This window comes from Mixophyes fleayi, chromosome 2 (genome assembly GCF_038048845.1).
Source record: "Mixophyes fleayi isolate aMixFle1 chromosome 2, aMixFle1.hap1, whole genome shotgun sequence".
Taxonomy (NCBI): Eukaryota; Metazoa; Chordata; class Amphibia; order Anura; family Limnodynastidae; genus Mixophyes; species Mixophyes fleayi.
Window position 1 is genome coordinate 297,667,610 of NC_134403.1, and position 21,333 is coordinate 297,688,942.

Below are 21,333 nucleotides of genomic sequence, written 5' to 3' on the forward strand. Positions count from 1 at the left end.
GTTCAACTCAACATAAGCCCCTCAGTGTTCATCAATGTGAGCAAGACACAATTTGCGCATGTGGCTGGGGGACCGGGATCGTGTGGCGGCCATCTTGAAATTGACTCCGGCGTCGGGAGGATTAATACACGGCGCCAGAGGGGTTAAATCACTGGCGCTAGGCACCCCGTGAAAGGTTATTAATAAAAATGTTTTAAAAGTAAATAAAAATGTATTTTGAGATGTGCGCTGCAGCGTTGGCTGGGTAGCACCCAGCGCTGCAGCAGGGAAAGGGTTAAACCCCGGCGCCTAAAAATGTACTTTAAATGGAAAAGTGTTTGTGTAGGTGTTAAAGAACTGTCGCTTAGCGCTGAAGGGGTTAACTTCCGGCAGTGTAACTGTATATTTCAAATGTAAAAATGCATATTTTAAATGTAAAAGTGCAATGTATATATGTATAATGAAGAAAGAGTACTTACCCTGTGCTGGGGCTGCAGAGGCAGCCCTGGATCCCCTTCACCCTCCGTCAGCCAGCCTCAGTGGGTCCAGGAGGTGCAGTGCCTCTTGGGGGTCACAGGAAGCTAAGTCCCTAGTTGGAGCTCCAATAGCTTCAACCAGCGACAGGGCAGGGACCCGGAGCAGGGTCCCTGGAAGTAACTTTGGGCGGGAGATTTAAAAGATAAATATCTCGCCCCAGACAGAGAGGCATCAGGGGAGGAGAGTGAGCTGAGCCCCCCCACTCCCTGGCAGTTTGTGGAAAGGGGGAAAGTATACTCCCCCCTGCCACTAGCAGCAATGTTAAAGGTGTTAAACTCTCTTTGATTCACGTGCAGGGTGCATGAATCAGCCCAGATTGGTTAAAGGGACAGGAGGACGGATTACCTCCTGCTAAAACAAGTCTCAAATGTTTATAAAAAAAAGCTCTGTTTTGTATTAAAAGCTGTTCTTCTTGTATAATCTGACCTGAGCACTGATACCTTCAATCACTGTGACTGCAAATAAACATCACTTGCTTCATAGACCTGCTTGGAAACTTCTCTATCCTGTGACCTACAGATTAGACCCAACTCTAATCCGTTCTCCGGCTGTTCTGAGGTTTGGACTCAGCACCCAGTATCACCACTCTGCCCGCTACCCAGCATTGTGATAGGCCAGGGGGGATCCATCTACAGCAACCCTGATATATAGGACGAGGTCTGGGGTACCAGCCCAGGTATACCAGTAAAAGGGTACGCTAGCAGCGTCAGTCACCCCTAAGAAACCCGGTTCTGGGTGCCGTTAAGGAGTCCAATGGTGGCAGCACTTGTAAGCCCCTCCTTCTGCGGCAAGAGGGCGCATTTGGGATAACGAAAGGGAACAGTGGCAAAGTAAGCCCAACCGGTTCCCAGCAACAGCAGACAGGGTGGCACAGACGATCCATCCTGTCACAGCGCATATCCGCATTTCCTGCCTGTGCTAAGAAGTCTTGGGGGTATATTTAATAAACTGCGGGTTTAAAAAGGGGAGATGCTGCCTATGGCAAACAATCGGATTCTAGCTGCCATTTTGTACAATGTAACTAGAATATGATTGGTTGCTATAGGCAATATCTCCACTTTTTCAAACCCGCAGTTTAGTAATTCTAGCCCTTGGGTATAATGCAACAAAAGAAAATTATACCCAGAAATGAGATGTGACATATAGCAACCAATCACAATCTGTCTAACAGAAGTATAGCAAATGAACGCACTCATCCTTCAGTTTTCCTCTGCACTAGTAGTAATAAATAGCCTGCATTGTGTCATAACAATGTTGAAATTGGGCATTTCCATTTTGTTACATTAATACTTATTTTTCTCTGACATTATATTACTGTTGAAGTTTAATATTTGGACAAAGTTGGTAATTAATAATTTCTGCACACTACAATCAGTTGTGATGCCATTAATACGCAACATAATTATTATTGTAACATTTAAATATGTTTAAAATATTTTCTATCTTTTAATATAAAATATGAAGTGGTGAAGAGGCTAATTAATTTCCAACATTTAAATTACAATGAGTTTGGTATCATTCTGTTTGCAATTGCATGAGAACATTTCCGGTATTATTTATGTAGCATCTGCACATTGCGAACGCTAGTTATAAATAATGTCACTTTTCATATACCAAATAGCAAGTCCAGAGATGTCATGAAAGAACCAGTTTATACAGGTCTAGAGGCTGGTGCCTAAGGAAGGACACCTGGCCACTTCAAGGATCAATGACCAGAGAAATCAACCAATGGCACGTAAGTTCTTGGAAGGTCATGACCCATCAACCAATGAATGTGGACCTTAATCCTGTAACTGTGTATCTTTGTGATGTGCTTTTTACAACTGTACAGTGTATAAATTGTTCCCCCCTGGCTTTGGAAATCAGGGCGTTCTAATTGCAGCTTGTGTTAGTGCTAATAGCGCAAGCGTATGCATGCCAAACTTTTCCTCGTAATACTTTGCGAATAAAACCTTTTGTGCTTTGGAACCACAGCGATCACATCAGAGAGTCTTTATTGCAAATGATAGATATGGACATAACATTACACACACATTAACTTATGTATGCGATCATCTTGATCTCTATGTATATACAAGTATGGGATCCATTACCAATAATGCTTGGGAGTTACGGTTTTCAATGTAAGTGGATTTTTTGTCATTTGGAGCACCCTTTTCTCCATATTAGATTACATTTACAATGTTCCTGTCTTTCTTCAGACAGTCCCTGACATTATCGTCCTCATTCAATTCTTTAGAAGTGCTCCTCACAGTAACAGTCGAATGGGCACTTGGTAATCAATTTTGCGTGTATGAAAGCAGGAACTTTAATTGTTAGTTTTATTCAAAGATTTTTGAATAATGAGTTTCTGGATAAAAGATCCCACACCTTTTTGGTGACCCAAATCTTCTATGAGAGGCCATGGAAATCCATGGAGACCTCCAAAAACCGCCATAATTTACTGTATTCTATATTTCTGTTATTTATTTTAACACACAAGCTTGACTAGTGAACAATGATGGGATGACATCAGAACTCACAGATTATAATCAATGACATCACCGTTTATCCAGATACAGGTACAGGAGTATATAAATATATCAGCGCCACTAGTTTTATAATGAAAATATAAATTAGCCACACATCACAAAGCAGGGTTTTCTTCTGATCAAATAGATTGTAAAGTTCAGTCATAAGAACTGTGAAAGTCCTTTTTTGAAACTAAAGGATTTTATCTGCTGTCAATTATTACATACCCTCACTTTCTGTCTTTAATGACTGCAAACGGACTAAAGGCTTTTTTCAACTTTGGGAGAGCGATATAGATTTATTGCCCAGTTTATTAAAGGTCAATTTCACTCTTGTTTTGGTTTAACATCATGGTATGAGCTTAGATTATTGTCAGATGATCCTCTAATTGTTTTTTACGGAAGGTTAATGTCACTCTAAACACCTCCCTGATTTATTTGGTCGCATCTGGGTCTCAAGGGTTTTAATGAATTAGGGCTTATAGATTTAAAAACAGATAATTTTTATAAACTTTTTCTAAGTTTTGTTACGCCTGTTAATTATTTATGTAAAATTCAAAGGATTGTATGATTATATATGTTTTATTGCTGCAATTTTGTATCTTTTTCCTTCGTAGATGAAATTATTTAAAAAATAAAAACTTTTAATGACTGTAAATGGAACATACTAGTTTATCCATCACCTACTCACAGTGGATACAGCCATTTCAGGTGCTGATACAAAAGTCAATGTAATGGATGAATTTACAGTGCACATAACTCTATTATTAATGTCAGGCCATGTAAACTATCTCAGCTTTTTGCTAAATCTGAAATTAGAAACTGAAAGTGCTTAAACTACCTATTTTTGGAAATCAATGACAAACTGATGAGTTAACATTTGAATAGTAGACACATATACCCTAATATCAGGATTTTGTTCTATAACATGAACAAATCTTTACCTGACTCCTGAAGATAGCGATACACCAAGAAATTCACCTCGTCGCTGGTTATGCTCATCTTAGCCCAACCTCAAAATGATGAGGTCTACAGGAAGTGAGATTCCCGCTCTGAAAGAAGAAAAATAGATAATGTAACAAACTGTATATTGTGCTTTATAAGATATATTGAATAAGCATATTTTAAATGCAGAACATGTAACAACCAGAGAGTAAAGTTGCAGTGAAATTACCCACAAGTTGAATTTCGTGGAGGGACAGAACATTTTTCAGATATGCACAGTTATTGTTCTGCAATGAATTTGTAAATTTGTACATTTCACTTTCAAAAGACTGTATAAATAGAGCTGGGACAATCCCTGTGTCAGTTTACCCTGCTCAGACAAAAATGATAGGTGTCAATCTGCAGAAAATACTTACTGTCAAATTCTGGCAAAGAAATGGTTAAAATTCCGTGGAACAGTTTTGATCAATAACACACTAACCATGATGGAATATAGTGCAGTGGTTCTAACTGACTGTTAACGTGGCCCTGGAATCTATTTGAAAATGTTACATTTTGCCCATGTCTTATACTCTGTTCAAATAATATTGCTTTGTAATGCCAAGCAACGACTACTGTCATTGAGTGACAACAGAAAACAATAGAGGAAGAAATATTACATTAAAGGCAAAGACCATTTAAAAATAGAAATACATAATAATTAACTACTTAATATAAGGATCATTTTACACTATTGGCTACTATGCGTTACTGTAACTGACAGGCAGTTACAGCATCTCTCCCTTGCTGTTTTTGATGTCCATTTTCTTATTGCTTTTTTTGGTCGCCAGGGACAACAGTATCATACCTCTTAACATTTTAAAAAACAAAATTGTGACAATATAAGCCCCCTTGCCATGATCCACCCAAATCCCATCCCAATCAGCCCAAACCAGGCATCATTGCAATAAAACACATTTATGTTCTCATGGAACTACGCTGCATAAAAGGTAACAGAATCGGGACAGTCCTTGAAAAATCAGGACTGTATGGAGGTATGTTGTAGGCTGGCTTCCTCTGCCGATATGATCGGCTGATTAATAGTATATGACCATAAGAGTTAGGGGCTGTCAATTATCCAATCGTGCTGTTGAAAAGTCTGAATTTAAGTCAAACAATGAAAAATGTAAACATGCAGAGAAATCCAGCCATCTATGCAGATCTATATGTATTATTAAACACATTTTAGGAAAATACTATAGTATCTTTTATTTATATAGTGCTAACATATTACACAGAGATACACAGTCAGAGAATGTTTATTTTGCTATCAGTCCCTGCCCAATGGAGCTTATTACCTAATTTCCCTAACGCAGGTACAGAGATGCATACCCAACAGGGCCAAGTTAGTCACAAGCTTATTCACCTACCAGTATCCCAACTGTGGGAGAAAAAAACAAGCCCCTTGAGGCAACCCACATAGACCCAGGAAGAACATACAAACTCTACACAGTTAGAACCATGGTCCTAAGTAAACCCAAGGCCACATCACTGCGAGGCGTCAATGCTAACCACTGTGCCGAAAAATACTTAGGAACAGTACATTCCCCTTCATTAACAATTAAATGTCATGCCCCCGTAACAAGAACACTCTCCATTTCGTACAAATATTAGGTGGCTCTGCCCTTTTGCCCTCTCTGCTTCACAACAAATATGATATTAAGTATGTCTATTATGTTCTTATAAATGTATCTATTCTCTTTGTATTCTGTCACCTCCAGTTCACCTAGCAACATTCCACTGTAATTGTGACAACAAATATACTGTCTGTTACTCCTAAATAATACAGTGGGGAATATTTTCTATTTCTCTCTTCCTGTTCTTGCAGCTGTCCGCTTACCGTGTAAAAGTAAGGCATGGTAATGTTTTGATACTTCAATATATTCATTCCCCAGGGGTTATGGAATTAACATGCAAAATGATTTCATTTTTGATGAAACATTCTACAACACAAATGCCATGTTTTTAATCAGTTAATAGAAAATAAAACAAAAAAGTATCCGTGATAATTAATGGAGCTCAAGCGCACTATGGGCCCCAGCTATAAGTGAGGCTTCAAATGGGCTATGGAAGACAGGAATATCAATAGATTAGCAGCGAGCCAAAGTCTGTTGTCTCCATGGAGAAGTTTATTACAGCTGTCACAGCAACCAGCTATATATGATAAGGATAAATAGGACAAAACAACTCACAAAACATGTATCCACTGATATCTTATTAGACCCTCAATAAATCTTCCTTAAAGTGGATCCGTCACTGTCACACACAGTGGAGGCAGCCATTTTGTGTAGGTGATGCGTCCACTTTAATAAGAGGCAAAATATTTTTATTTATATTTTTTCACATTAAAAAGGAAAAAGTCTGACTAAAATTTAATTTGCTTATACAACACAAGAAGGAAAACTAAGATATTAAGATTGACAAATACTGTCAAAGTAATCATCCAAACCTGGCCTAACAGTTCCATTTTTTTGTCAACTCATTCACTCCAAGTTGGTGTTTTTTGGTTGCTTTGTGGAAACAATAAAGGACCAATGATGATCGGGTTTGAGAACCGTTCAAAATAATACTGTCAAAATGTTTCATTTCCCATAATAATATATCTGAATGTACTGCCTACAAGTTACTTCACTAATTCGAGAGCCTGAGCCAGTCAAAATGTGGCAAATTATAAATCTCCTCAAATCTTATCAGCACCTTTTTTGTACAAACATATATAACAGTTTGCATACTTTGCCAGATTATGTTAAATGATGAATTCTTTAGTGAGTGGTACATTTATCCCTACAAAGATGGAGATCAATGGAAGTTTCCATCTAAAGCTATTAAAGAGTAACTCCAGTCAAAAACTATAAAACATGATTTTGTGGTTTTATGGGAGGTTATATTTCAAGAATCAGGAATTATTCCAGTAAGCTGCTTTACCAAGCCTAACGATTTTAATTAAGCAAAATAATTTTTATCATGTTTGAGTGTAGTTAGAGACCCTTAAAGACTACTTCCATTGCTATGTGTATTCTCTTATCCAACGTTATAAACATACAGATAGTTGACAAAACCATGGAGTTTAGTTCTCTACATACACTATATGGTTAAAAGTATTTAGACGCTTGACCATTACACACTTAGGGCTAGATTTACTAAGCTGCGGGTTTGAAAAAGTGGGGATGTTGCCTATAGCAACCAATCAGATTCTAGCTATCATTTTGTAGAAGGTACTAAATAAATGAAAGCTAGAATCTGATTGGTTGCTATAGGCAATATCCCCACTTTTTCAAACCCGCAGCTTAGTAAATATAGCCCACAGAGAATGTAATGACTTTGTATTCAAATACAATTACTTTAATAGAGAGCAGGTCCCCCTTTTGCAGCAATAACAGCTTCCACTCTTCTTGGAAGTATTTCCACAAGATGTTGGAGTGTTTCTGTGGAAATTTGTGCCCATTCATTCTGTTGAGCATTTATGAGGTCAGGCACTGATGTGGGATGAGAAGACCTGGCTCGCAATCTCTGATCCAGTTCCTCCCAAAGGTGTTCCATGGGGTTAAGGTCAAGGCTATGTGTGGGCCAGTCAAGTTCTTTCACACTGAACTCATCAAACCATGTCTCTGTAGTCCTTGCTTTGTGCACTGGGGCACAGTGATATTGGAATAGAAAAGGGCCTTCCCCAAACTGCTGCCACAAAGTTGGAAGCATAGCGTTGTCCAAAATGACTTGGTATGGTGAAGCATTAAGGTTGCCCTATACTGGAGATAAGGGCCCAGCCCAAACTCTGACAAAATAGCCCCATACCATTATCCCTCCTCCACCAAACATCACAGTTGGCATAATGCAGTTAGGCAGGCAACGTTATCCCGGCATCCACCAAACCAAGACACGTCCATCTGTCTGCCAAACAGAGATGTGTGATTCATCAATCCACAGAACACGTTTCCACTGCTCCACAGTCCAGTGTCGATGTGCTTTACACCACTCCATCTGATGCTTGGCATTTGTCTTGGTGACGTGAGGCTTGCATGTAGCTGCTTGACCATGGAATCCCATTCCATTAAGCTCTCGTCACACAGTTTTTGTGCTTACATTAATGCCAGCGTAGGTCTATAACTCTTCAGCTATGGAATCAGCAGAGCATTGGCGACTTTTACGCTGCATGCACCTTAACAGTCGTTGACCCCACTCTGTGATTTTTGATGTGGTCTTCCACTACGTGGCTGAGTTGCTGCTGTTCCTAAACACTTCCACTTTCTAATAATATCACTTACAGTTGACCATAGAATATCCAGCAGGAATGAAATTTCACGAACCGTCTTATTGCAAAGGTGGCGTCCTATCACAGTACCACGCTTGAAGTCACTGAGCTCTTCAGAGCGACCCACTTTGTATCACAAATGTTTGTAAATGGAGACTGCATGGCTAGGTGCTTGATTTTATACACCTCTGGCAACAGGTCTGATTGAAACATCTCAATTCAATAACTAACAGGAGTGGCCAAAAATACTTTTGTCCATATAGTGTATGAGAGTTAAACCTACTGGACTTCTACAAAGCACATTTAATTTTCAAACAGGGATCTATTTATTATTATGTGGCGATATATCTTTAAACAAAATCACCTATGTCTGCAACCAAGCAATAAAATATTGCCTGGGCTGCTCAGATGCTGCGAGGCTCCTGGCCCAGAGTGGTAGGAGTTACTTTACAGTTTCACCGGGGCAACCTGAGGGGATATGTGTATGTGTGACCTGACTAGCATGGTCACGTATGCGCAGTGGAACTTAAAGCCAAGATTAGGACGTTCAGTACCATTTATTAAAAAAAAAAAGAAAAGTTAATTTTAAAAACAAAATAAAACCATATTTGGCTACTCTTCTGTAATTCCCTAGAGGCTACCAAATTTCAGGGAGTCCTCGTAGGTACCCTCCCAGGTCTCGGTGCAGGCAGGGCTTAATGGGGCAATGAGCATCATTAAGCTCCACCCTCACTATGCATTCAGGGGGCGGGGCTACGGTGTCGCAAACGCGTCACCTCACCACCCACTGAACTGTCACCAGATCTTCCGCAGGGAAGGTTATAAAAACTGTCAAGTATAAATAAAATACTCAAAAACAAAAGATTGCTGCTGTAAATAAGTAGTGATCTTATAATTATTTGATTTGATTTTAGTGATAACAATAAGACAAATGTGTTTAAAGTAAAAAAAAAATAAATCACAATTTTGTACTTTAATAATTCAACACAGTAAATAACGCAAAAGTAAACAAAATAATTAAAAGGAGTTCTATGTCTATTTTTTCTGTATTTGTTGCTGTACTGGAGCCCATTGTTAATTGTAGAATACATTAATACCGGATGCTAACAATACCTACTTAATAATCGCTGACCAATTTCTCTGTATAAGCTCAATTGTCTGTTTCCCCCATACACTCATCTAAATATTTTCTGTATCTGATCCATGTATGTACCAGGTCAGCAATCAATGCTAAGGATCCCAGTTTTTTTTGTTTACCATTTTCCCGCATGATTAGGTTAGTTTATAGATGTTTCCTATAATCACTTGACAACATGTACCATTAAACTGCAACACATGCAACAGTTTTCTTAATTCCAGATATCACAACATCTAACTCTTTGGACAATAGATTCCCAAAAAAGTATACCTCAGCCTATAGATCTCTCAGACTTCCGAAGCACAGAATAGGCAGTTTACCGAGATAAAGTTATGCACTGAGGATGCCTGCTACACCTCCTGCAATATAGTCTAGTGAGAGACTAAACAAATTATGTCACATCCTGGAAACAGCAGTCTGGGGTGAGACAAATCCACAGTCTAGTCTGCAAAGAAGCGAAAATATATCCATAGAAAAAACTGACTCCAAAGTGCCATGAAGATTACAATCCTACCCCTTCATTTTGAGGTTTGAAGGTGTGTACAGCCTCTGACATTAAAGCTAAGACCAACCTATGTTTATCATATCTATTTGACTCCATGCTCCCTCTTGTTTTTCTTTTATATATATCGAAAGTTAAGCATATCATATAGACCCAGTGAGCTTCATTTATTATAGAAAAAAAACCCCATCTATCAAGGGGTTACCACCGTCTACTCCTAGTGAGATTGTGTACTGCCACAGTCCTCTTATCGCCATCGCTACCTCAGGATGGCGATAGCACAGGATATTGATTGAAAATTATATTTTTATATATATATATATATATATATATATATATACACACACACATACACACACACACATATACATATTTAAATAAAACATTTTCTTCTGAAGAGTCCCAGGATATATTATAGTTGAAATATTTAAAGAAATATTTTTAGTTTTGTGTTGAAAGTGGAACTGGAAATCCAAATCAGGGCTTCTAGTACCACTGCACATGTGTGAAATGGCAAAGTTGGGTCAAATATGTAACTGCAGGCAGGACTGGCTGGTAAGAGGAGACAGTATCCCTGTAAACTGCGGAAATACAAGATTTGCTTTCGCTGCTATAAGCGGCGAAACAAAATCTTAATTATAGCAAATAATAGTAAACAGTGCCAGGGGCGCACGGAGGATTGTCGACCCAAAAAAAAACAACCCGAGAGAGAGGCGCATGCGCAGCAGCTCCGTTTTCGTCAGCTCTGTCCTATACAGCAGCCACGGCGCTGTCTAAGAAGCGTCCGCGGCGGTGCTGTATACACTACAGCACCGCCGCGGACGCTTCTTTGACAGCGCCGCGGCTGCTGTATAGGACAGTGGCCACTTAGTTAGCGCAGGGGTGGTTTCTAGAGACTCAGAAACCCCACCTGTGTGCGCCACTGAGTGCCCAGTGTATGGTGTACAGCTACACATTGTCCATTATACAGCTCCCAGAACCAATGTCCTCGGTATACTAGTCCATTGTATACAGATAGGATGCAGTTTATGGCTGCTGTCATAGTAAAAATTAATTGGGAGACATGTTGTGCTGTTAGTACTGCAAAGCACATAATACGACATGCACATGGGAAAGTAGAAAGTCAGGGAAACTCACAAATTTCAGGGAGTCCTTCAGGACTCTCGACAGAGTAGGAGTAGTATCTCCCGGATCCCGCTTTTAGATGAGGTGGTGCCGTGATAACGTGTTTCACTGCAAACCGCGTCATCACAGCCCTGACCCCATTGCGTGATGACAACCTGTGTCTTTCTGTAATGTGGATGGGCATGTGATGACGCGATTTGCACTGTGAACATGTTCCTTGACCTCCCCTCCAAAGAACCAGGCAAATATTTACAGGGACAGACACAAAAGTAGGCATACTCACACCAGACGTACTCATCCATAAACGCATGCACCTATCCAGTATGTTTTAAAAGACCACTAAATTCAAAAACAGTAATTTTGGCTATGAATCATAAAGATAAATACAATGTTCTGCATGAACCTGGCATTATACTGTTGTTCTATTAAAATGTAAAATATTACCTACCCACTTAACTGTGAGTATGGGGTCACTAAAACCAATAGGTCCATCTCTATAGCTGTTTACATGCCTAAACTAGCAATAAAAAAATTCTAACAAAAGCCTGATTTATTTATGCCAGTGGTAAGGGACTTCCATAATCCGATTCAAATTACTCACCCTTATCTATAAAGACCTCAACAACACCGCCCCTTTATGCATCTCAAGTCTCATGTCAAAATACTCTACTTCTCCTCCTCTTAGGCTTACAACTGACCTGCACCTTGCCTTGGATAACAACTTGCCTACAAGACTTCTCCCATTCTGCTACCTATTTATGAAATTCCCTACCACAATAGTTGGCAACTTTCTGACTCTCCCCTCTGGAAAACCCCGGATGGGAGGTAAGCGAAGAGGTGGACATAACGCAGCGAACCACGTCATTTGGCCCAATTCCACAATTGCATCATCTTGCCCCGAGGGCAGGGCCAAAATAACAAGATATGCAACGCATCGGGCATCGAGGTCCCTGACCGGGCAACTTTGCTTGGAAGTGACAGTTCTGCCAAAATAGGAAGAGTTGGGAGACATCCTTTATTAGCACTTACCGACTCCCACCTATACTACTATCACTAATGCACCCTCACAACTGTCCCAATCTCCACTCTGAGCCACACCCTCTCCTTTTGTTTCAGCGGTGCGCTTATCCAATTAGTATGAATATTCTCGCATAATCAGGGCCCTCCCTAATCATTGTTTTCATGTCTGCATTTACGCTGTCTACCTTGTATGACCCTATATTATGTATGTGTTGTTTTCCGTATTGATGTTTTATGTATGTCCTGTTTCCCCAACTATAATAATAAGGAACCTTGTTTAGCTCAGTATTATCTAATACTTGCTGTCAAGTTACAAATTGACTGAGCAACTTCCATTTGTGTATTGCTGTTTCTTAGGCATGTATGGGATCAGTAGCTGACAGGGAGTGCTCATCTTTCTATAGTCATTTTGGTAGTTAGCTCTCAATTTAAAACCACATGAATATGGGGTTAGAGTTAGATCCACTCTATTAGCAGATGCTTCTTGACGTGGCAGGTGGCTTGTCATACATTTGCAAATATGTGTATCTGCCCAGGGCCATCTTAACAACATTATGGGCCCCCGAGCAAAGCAGTGCACCGGGGCCCTTAGATATAGATATAGATGTATACAGATACAGATATAGATATAGATATATAGAGATAGAGATAGATAGATGTACTTGCTCAGTGACCCTTTAAGGTTTTTTTGCAGGTTTTTTTCTTTTGCATGATTATTTATTCTCATTAAGAGCCATGCCTATAGGGCCCCCGGGCAGCTGCCCATCGTGCCCAATGGAAAAGATGGCCCTGTATCTGCCACTCCTGCAGTTTATGTACAAACAGAATATCAGCTCCTACTGTTTCTCTGTGGTGTGCTGGGGGAATTTTTGGTGTATGTCTCTTTTTTAGGTAGTATTTTTTTATATATAGTTCTGTCAAATAATAGATTTACTTAAACTAAAGTTTTAATCTATTTTTATTTATCTGCTAAATTTAAATCTGTGTGTTCATTAGCTCTTTAAATTGGAAAAATTTGTTGAAATCCCAAAATGAATATTTGTTAACATTGAAGTAATTTAGGTATATTTAGTTGCGTTTTTGTCATTTGATATATTATATCCCTTATTTAATGAAAAAGTATATTTTTGTATATTTTTTTTTTGTAAACTGAAGGAAAAAGCCTCCTCTGTTCTTAAAAATGTGATCAAGAGACAAAATTCCTGTGATATAATAGCACTCTTTTTTTTGAGCAATTTTGGCATGTCCCACTCCTGTGACTTTTTGACAAACGTTCTTTCTATAAATATATCAAAGCCTGAAACCAGATATTTTCTTTCTATGAGTGCATTCAAACATGTGCCATTTGAACTTTTGTACATCTAGATATTTATTTGGCACATCTCTCCTAGTTATTCTATTTCAAATGTTGGCTGTTCCCAAAAATAACTACATTATAGTCAGAATTCTTTCTTTATATTGTTTACTGGAGCTGAATAAAAATAGATAGTTCAATCTAAATTATTTATTTTATAATTCTATGAAGAGTTTGTGAAACTAAAGTTGCTTTGCTTTGGAATTATTAGAGAGATATGCATATAATACAATGTCCCCTTTATGCATAAATAAAATCTCTTTATCTATATCTATTACTTTCACCTTCTGTTTTATATTCGGCCATCCTCACCCAAGAAAATTAGCAGAAGTCCTTCTAAAGGGCTCTAAACTATGGCTAAACTGAAGTTAAAGTCTGCATAGTGTCGAAGTCAGCAAATTGGATAAAGTCATTTCAATTGATATTGGTTGTCTTTGTCTGAAAATATGCGTAGAGCACGCTACGGAGTGGAAGGGCGTGTCCAGCCGCAACACGTGGCAATAATAGTTTTTACACTTTTGTATACATTTGCACAAACACACACATTTGTAAATAGTACACATTAATTGTAGTTGCAACACATAGTTATTTATGTCAAAATATAGTAGTGTTTATGTGTAATATTATAAGTTATATGCATATTAGTAATACATATGGTACAGGTTAAAGAAAATGTCTGGTATCATATTAATCTCCTTTACATCAGCAGCTGTCCGGTTCATTCGATTGCACATTGCATACTCTAGTTATTGATGTTAGGGAATAAACCATTACTGTGATACTGACTATAAAATGCTAATGGACTAGTTGAAACTGGAGTCTTGGCGGGAAGATCGGAGCACATCCGCTGGAGAGATGACCCCCACCTTTGGATTCTTTAGTTTGAACTAGCCTATGATCTGCAATCCCCTGGACCTTCCTGAAACCTGGACCAATAGAAGCAAGCCACACCATCTGCATTGTTTTACTGTATTTCTGTTTGCATATAAGCAGGAGCTTTTCATCTAGTGTTGAGTCATCTTGACCACAGACTTCAGACCTGAATGACTGTTCACTGGATCCAGAGCGCCTGCGATAAGTAACGGCTGTACTTATTATTATTTCGCTTGAATTATTCTGCTACATTTTGAGAATAAATATTTGTGCGTTGGAAACACAAATCGAGATTCGACAATCGTTATTGGATAGCGACAAAACGTGCATAACAATTGTTCAACACAAAGCATGTCAAGCACATAACAACTGCTTCAGGACTCCTATGTCATACTTGCCTACTTTTTTGCTCTAAGTTCTGGGAGATCCCAGAAGGGGGAGCCAAAGGGTAAGTGACAAGTGTGGGGACCGTGATTATGCATTTTGTATGATCAGGGCTTCTAGGCCCAGCCATCTTCACAAGGGGAAGATGCAGGATACGAGAAGGGGGCCTAATCTCCTGGCAGGCCAGGAGAACTCCACAAATTCGGGAGTCTCCTGGACTTCCGGGAGGGTAGGCAAGTAAGTCCTATGTATGAAATCTACATGTATACAAGTGACGTTTTCCATAGTTTGAACTAGAGATGTTCACTCACCCCCGTGTTTTGGTTTTGGATCTGGATTAACTTCGTGTTTTAGTTTTGGCAAAACCGCCCTAGTGTGTTTTGGTTTTGGATCCCTATATTTTTCTAAAATCCCTATTTTTTTTTTCTAAAATAACATAATTTGGTTCTTTTTTTGTTACTACAGTATTATTAACCTCAATAACATTTATTTACAGTCATTTCCAGTCAATTTTTGTCAAGTGACAAGAACACTGCTACCCCTTCTGTTTCTGTATGAGCAATGGCACTGACCAATGACACTGGAGACTGGAGAGTGACAAGAACACTGCTACTCCTGTTTCTGTGTGAGCAATGGCGCTAGATCTCCTGGGAAGGGAAGTATCCAAAACTCACGAGATCCGACAACGCACTGATGACGTTTTGCTTTGATGCAGATCCTAAGACGTGCGAAAGTACCGATTCGGCTCGCGAGCCTACTCGGATCCCCTAAGTTCGGGTGGGTTCGGTTTTCAGAAAACCGAGCCTGAGCATCTCTAGTTTGAACTATTAAAATTATGTTGTGCCCTTATTAGGAATACTCACTTTGAGAACTGAACTGAATTACCAGTAAATTTCAGAATGGAAAGTTCATCTAACAGAGATTCATAGCTGTCACAGACGTGACCTTAGTACCTGCAAGTATTGGCACTACTACACCAGGAGGCGCGGAGTCTAACACGCCGCTGGTGTTCACCAGGGACCCCCGCAAGGAAGTTTGGACTTAGCGGCAACGACGTGCAGGTCGCGGCCCTCCCAGGTAGCTACTTGCGAGATATAGAGAACCGTAGTCAAACAGGCAGAGTCAGGAACCAACCGGGCAGATGAGGTACCGAATCAGAAGACAGAGAATGGTCAGCAAGCCGAGGTCAAACCAGAATATCAGGATGGAACAAATGGAGAATCCGAAAGCGAGGTCAGGAAGCCGGGTCAAACACAGGAAACCAGATATAACTATACAGGAACGCTGGAGACTAAGTAAACCAGTTGTTCTGGCACCCTAATGGTGTCAGAGCAGACTTTAAATAGGAAGTGAAGCTTCCTCATTGGTGGGCAGGGAGTCGGCGGTCAGCTGTTCTGACCCCCGTCAGGAACTAGAAAGACGCGTCCCGTTGCTATGGCGACGGGCGCGCCTGCGCACCTCGCCGCCGGAAGAGGCGTCCCCGTTGCTTGGCAACGGGGCGCTCTGCAGACAGACGTCCGTCCCTGCTCGAGGAGGAGGCGCAGGGACGGCGTCTGACAGTACCCCTCTCCTTACAACTGGGGGAATCACTGGGTACAGAACGATGTTTCAGGAAGTCTGCCAGTAGTCTAGGAGCATGCAAATCTTCTTTAAAGACCCAAGATCTCTCCTCTAGGCCGAAGCCTTTCCAGTGTACTAGATATTGGAACCGACCTCGAACTTTGCGTTCAGCAAGAATTTGGCTAATCTCATATTCATTGCCCATAGTAGTGGAAATGGCCTGAGGAACAGTAGAGGTATGAACAAATTTGTTTAGGACCAGCGGTTTGAGGAGGGAAATATGGAAGGTGTTATGAATCTTCATCTGTGGAGGGAGTTGGAGTCGAACCGTAACTGGATTAATTACTTGAGTTACTGGGAAAGGACCAATGAAACGAGGTGCAAGTTTCATGGAAGGAACCCGTAGTTTTAGATTCCTGGTGGACAGCCACACTTTGTCCCCCACTTGGAGAGCTGGCACAACTCTTCTATGATGATCGGCAGAAGATTTATAATGCCGTCCGGATTTCAGGAGGTTCTCTTTGGTGGTAGCCCATAACTTAGCCATATCTTGAGTCATGGCATGGGCGGCAGGAACCGTGGAGGAGGTGGAGGAGAACGTGGGGAGGGTAGGATGAGTCCCATACACAGTGAAGAAGGGCGAAAACCCAGAAGAACAATGGACATGATTGTTGTGTGTGAACTCGGCCCAAGGTAGCAGAAGACTCCAATTAGATTGGTTAAGAGAAGAGAAACAACGAAGGAACGCCTCCAGGTCTTGGTTTACTCGCTCCGTCTGGCCGTTCGTCTGGGGATGATATCCAGAGGAGAACTTGAGAGTAATACCTATATCTTTGCAGAAGGCTCTCCAGAAGCGAGACACGAACTGGACACCTCGGTCAGAGATTATTTCCAGAGGACACCCGTGGAGACGAAAGATTTCTTTGATGAAGACTTGTGCCAATCTGGATGCAGATGGAAGGCCTTTTAGAGGAACGAAATGAGCCATTTTAGAGAACCGGTCTACTGTGACCCAAATGGTGTCAAAGCCGCTGCTGGGTGGCAAATCAGTAATAAAATCCATTGAGATGCTGGACCATGGGCGATCAGGAATCGGAAGAGGTTGTAACAATCCAGCGGGGGATTGTCTAGGCACTTTGTTCTGGGCACAAATAGAGCATGAGGCTACAAACTCTTGGACATCCGTACGGGCAGTTGGCCACCAGTAATGTCGTGATAACAGCGAGAGAGTCTTCTCAGTACCAGCATGACCGGCAAATCTAGAGGCATGAGCCCAACGTAACGCCTTTAAGCGTAGATGTGGTACTAGGAAAGAACAACCCACAGGAGGAGTACGGGTGATGGCTACAATACAGGAGGGTTCAAACACTGGTGGGGGTACAGTAGTGGGTGAAGAATCGGAGACATCGAAAGAGCGAGAGAGGGCATCAGCTTTGGAATTGAGATAACCAGCACGATAAGTAAGAATGAGATTAAAGCGGGCGAAGAATGAGGACCATCTGGCTTGCCGGGGGTTGAAACACCGAGCATCCCGGAGATAGATGAGGTTCTTGTGGTCGGTGAATACAGTAACAGGATGACGTGCCCCTTCTAGAAGATGACGCCATTCTTCAAGCGCAGACTTCACCGCCAATAACTCTTTATCCCCTATACCGTAGTTAAATTCAGAGGAAGTGAATCTCCTCGAAAAGAACCCACATGGCAGTAGTCCCCCTGAAATGGATTCTTGTGAAAGAACTGCCCCGACTCCTACTGCAGATGCGTCCACTTCTACCAGGAATGGTTTATCTTGATCCGGTTGAACAAGCACAGAGGCGGAAGAAAAGGCTTTCTTGAGTGCTTCAAAGGCGTCGATGGCCTCCGTGGGCCACACATGAGGATTAGCAGTTTTCTTAGTCAGAGCGGTAATTGGTGCGATGATAGAAGAAAACCGTGGAATGAACTGCCGGTAATAGTTGGCGAAGCCAATGAATCTCTGGGTAGCTTTCAGACCCATAGGTCTAGGCCATTTGAGGATGGCAGATAGCTTGACTGGATCCATCTGTAGACCGGAGCCTGACACGATGTAGCCCAGGAAGGGAATCTGTGGCTTCTCAAATACACATTTCTCCAGCTTACAATACAACTTATTGGCTCGTAGACGAGACAGGACCTCTCTTACATGAACACGATGGCTGGTCAAGTCTGAAGAAAAGATTAAGATGTCATCCAGATAAGCTACTACGGAGATGTAGAGAAGGTCTTGGAAAATCTCATTAATAAAAGATTGGAAAACAGCGGGGGCATTGCACAACCCGAAGGGCATGACTAGGTATTCGAAGTGGCCTTCTTTAGTGCAGAATGCAGTCTTCCACTCGTCTCCTGAGCGTATACGGATGAGGTTATACGCCCCCCGCAGGTCGAGCTTAGTAAAGACCTTGGATCCCGCGATTCTATCAAAGAGCTCAGAGATGAGAGGTAACGGGTATCTGTTCTTTATAGTGATGGCGTTCAATCGCCGGTAGTCAATACACGGCCGTAGGGAACCGTCTTTCTTCTTGACGAAGAAGAATCCCGCGCCCGCGGGAGAGGAAGATTTCCTGATAAACCCACGTTTAAACCCATATCTCAGAGATATAGGTGGTCATCGCAGTATTCTCAGGGAGAGATAGGGGATAGATTCTGCCCTTAGGAAGAGGTTTATCCGGTAGTAATTCGATGGAGCAGTCCCAGGGCCGATGGGGGGGCAGGATCTCGGCCGCAGCTTTGCAAAACACATCCTGATAAGCAATATATGGACGTGGCAGTTCAACATGTGGAGATATCAGAAGACACGGAAGAGAGGTCTGGCTGGGTTTTAGACCAGACAAACAGGACTTAAAACATTGTGGGCCCCAAGAAGTAACCATCGCACGATTCCAATCAAATTGGGGTGAATGAAGCTTGAGCCAAGGTAATCCTAGAATGACGGTGTTGACAGAACGAGGAAGAACCAGGAACTCGATGACTTCAGAATGTAGCACCCCTACCGTCAGCCGGACTGGAGCGCAGGCGTGAGAAACAGACCCGTTGGAGATCCGATTCCCATCTACCGCGGTGAGGAATAACGGCTGAGGCAATTTGATAGTAGTTAATTGGAGTTGCGATGCCAGAGTGGCAGAGATGAAATTTCCGGCAGAGCCGGAATCCACAAAGGCTAAGGTCTCAAAGGGGCCGACAGAGGTATGCAAGGAGATGGGCATGAGGCAGTCGTTGCTAGCAATGGTGTAGGGAGTAATAACTCCAACTCCTAAATCGGCCTCCCTTCCACCGATTAGGAGGGGGCGTTTCCCGGTCTCTTGGTACAAGATGAGATGGTATGACCAGGATCTCCACAATACAAACATAGATTTTGCTTGAAGCGGCGTTGACGTTCCTCGGCGGACAGCCGGGAACGGCCGATTTGCATCGGTTCTTCAGGAAGGACCGGGTTTTGAAACATGGGAGCAAGGCGAGTAGAGGACCGTCTGGAAGTGGCACGTTCCATAGTCCGCTCACGGAAACGTAGATCAATGCGATTGCATAACGAAATCAGGGAATCCAAATCAGCGGGAAGCTCACGGGAAGTTAACTCATCCTTAACTCGGTCAGAGAGTCCTTGCCAAAAGGTTGCTACCAAAGCTTCGTTATTCCAACTGAGCTCAGAGGACAGCGTGCGGAATGGTATAGCATACTGCCCGACGGTCAGGGATCCCTGGCGGAGGTTAAGGAGACTGGAGGCAGCCGAGGAGATGCGTCCGGGCTCATCAAAAACCTTGCGGAAGGTTTCAATGAAGGTGGTGACGTTGGACAGCATAGGGTCATCTCGCTCCCACAGGGGGGAGGCCCAAGCAAGGGCCTGTCCGGATAATAAGGACATAATAAATGCCACCTTAATGCGTTCAGAGGGAAAAGATGCAGGACTACACTCGAAGTGAATCAGACATTGATTAAGGAATCCTCTGCATCTTTTAGGCTCGCCATCAAACTTGTCCGGTGGAGAGAGTCTCAGGGCTGTAGAGGAAACCACTGCAGGAGAGGAGGAGGTGGCGGCGACTACCGCGGTAGTCACGGGAACATTTTGAGCAGAAGCCATGGAGACCTGGAGGGTCTCAAGACGAGTTGCGACTCCTTGGATACAGTGAAGTAACTGTGCCTGCTCTGCTTCTTGCTTCTCCACCCTATGAGCCAAGTGGAGTAGGAGGTCACGTGCAGAGGGTTCATTAGCTGAGTCGGTTGACATGGCCAGAGCAAACTGTCACAGACGTGACCTTAGTACCTGCAAGTATTGGCACTACTACACCAGGAGGCGCGGAGTCTAACACGCCGCTGGTGTTCACCAGGGACCCCCGCAAGGAAGTTTGGACTTAGCGGCAACGACGTGCAGGTCGCGGCCCTCCCAGGTAGCTACTTGCGAGATATAGAGAACCGTAGTCAAACAGGCAGAGTCAGGAACCAACCGGGCAGATGAGGTACCGAATCAGAAGACAGAGAATGGTCAGCAAGCCGAGGTCAAACCAGAATATCAGGATGGAACAAATGGAGAATCCGAAAGCGAGGTCAGGAAGCCGGGTCAAACACAGGAAACCAGATATAACTATACAGGAACGCTGGAGACTAAGTAAACCAGTTGCTCTGGCACCCTAATGGTGTCAGAGCAGACTTTAAATAGGAAGTGAAGCTTCCTCATTGGTGGGCAGGGAGTCGGCGGTCAGCTGTTCTGACCGCCGACAGGAACTAGAAAGACGCGTCCCGTTGCTATGGCGACGGGCGCGCCTGCGCACCTCGTCGCCGGAAGAGGCGTCCCCGTTGCTTGGCAACGGGGCGCTCTGCAGACAGACGTCCGTCCCTGCTCGAGGAGGAGGCGCAGGGACGGCGTCTGACAATAGCATACACTGGAGCATGGTGGTATCATACTTCCCAACAGAATCACGAAATCAGGACAAAACCCACACTCCGCACACAATTTGTTTGGTAAATGTTAAACACTGCACAATTTTTGTTGAGTTCCAACCCTTTGCAGCCCGAGAATCTGGATGTCCAGGCAAAATTGAAAAAGATTGGGAGGTATGTTTCATACTCACTTCTACGGGTTTATCGGTGGGACAGGAGATCCATATG

At 42.3% G+C, this 21,333-nt stretch overlaps 1 protein-coding gene across 1 annotated transcript in view; it reads right to left on the reverse strand.

The window, feature by feature from the left end:
- Window positions 1–21,333, reverse strand: part of TBL1X (transducin beta like 1 X-linked) — a 232,472-nt gene that overhangs the window by 54,039 nt on the left and 157,100 nt on the right. The window contains exon 4 of the mRNA XM_075196467.1: window positions 3,971–4,078. Within this exon, the coding sequence (XP_075052568.1) occupies window positions 3,971–4,028 (58 nt within the window). The 5' untranslated portion in view covers window positions 4,029–4,078. The remainder of the gene's footprint in view (window positions 1–3,970; window positions 4,079–21,333) is intronic.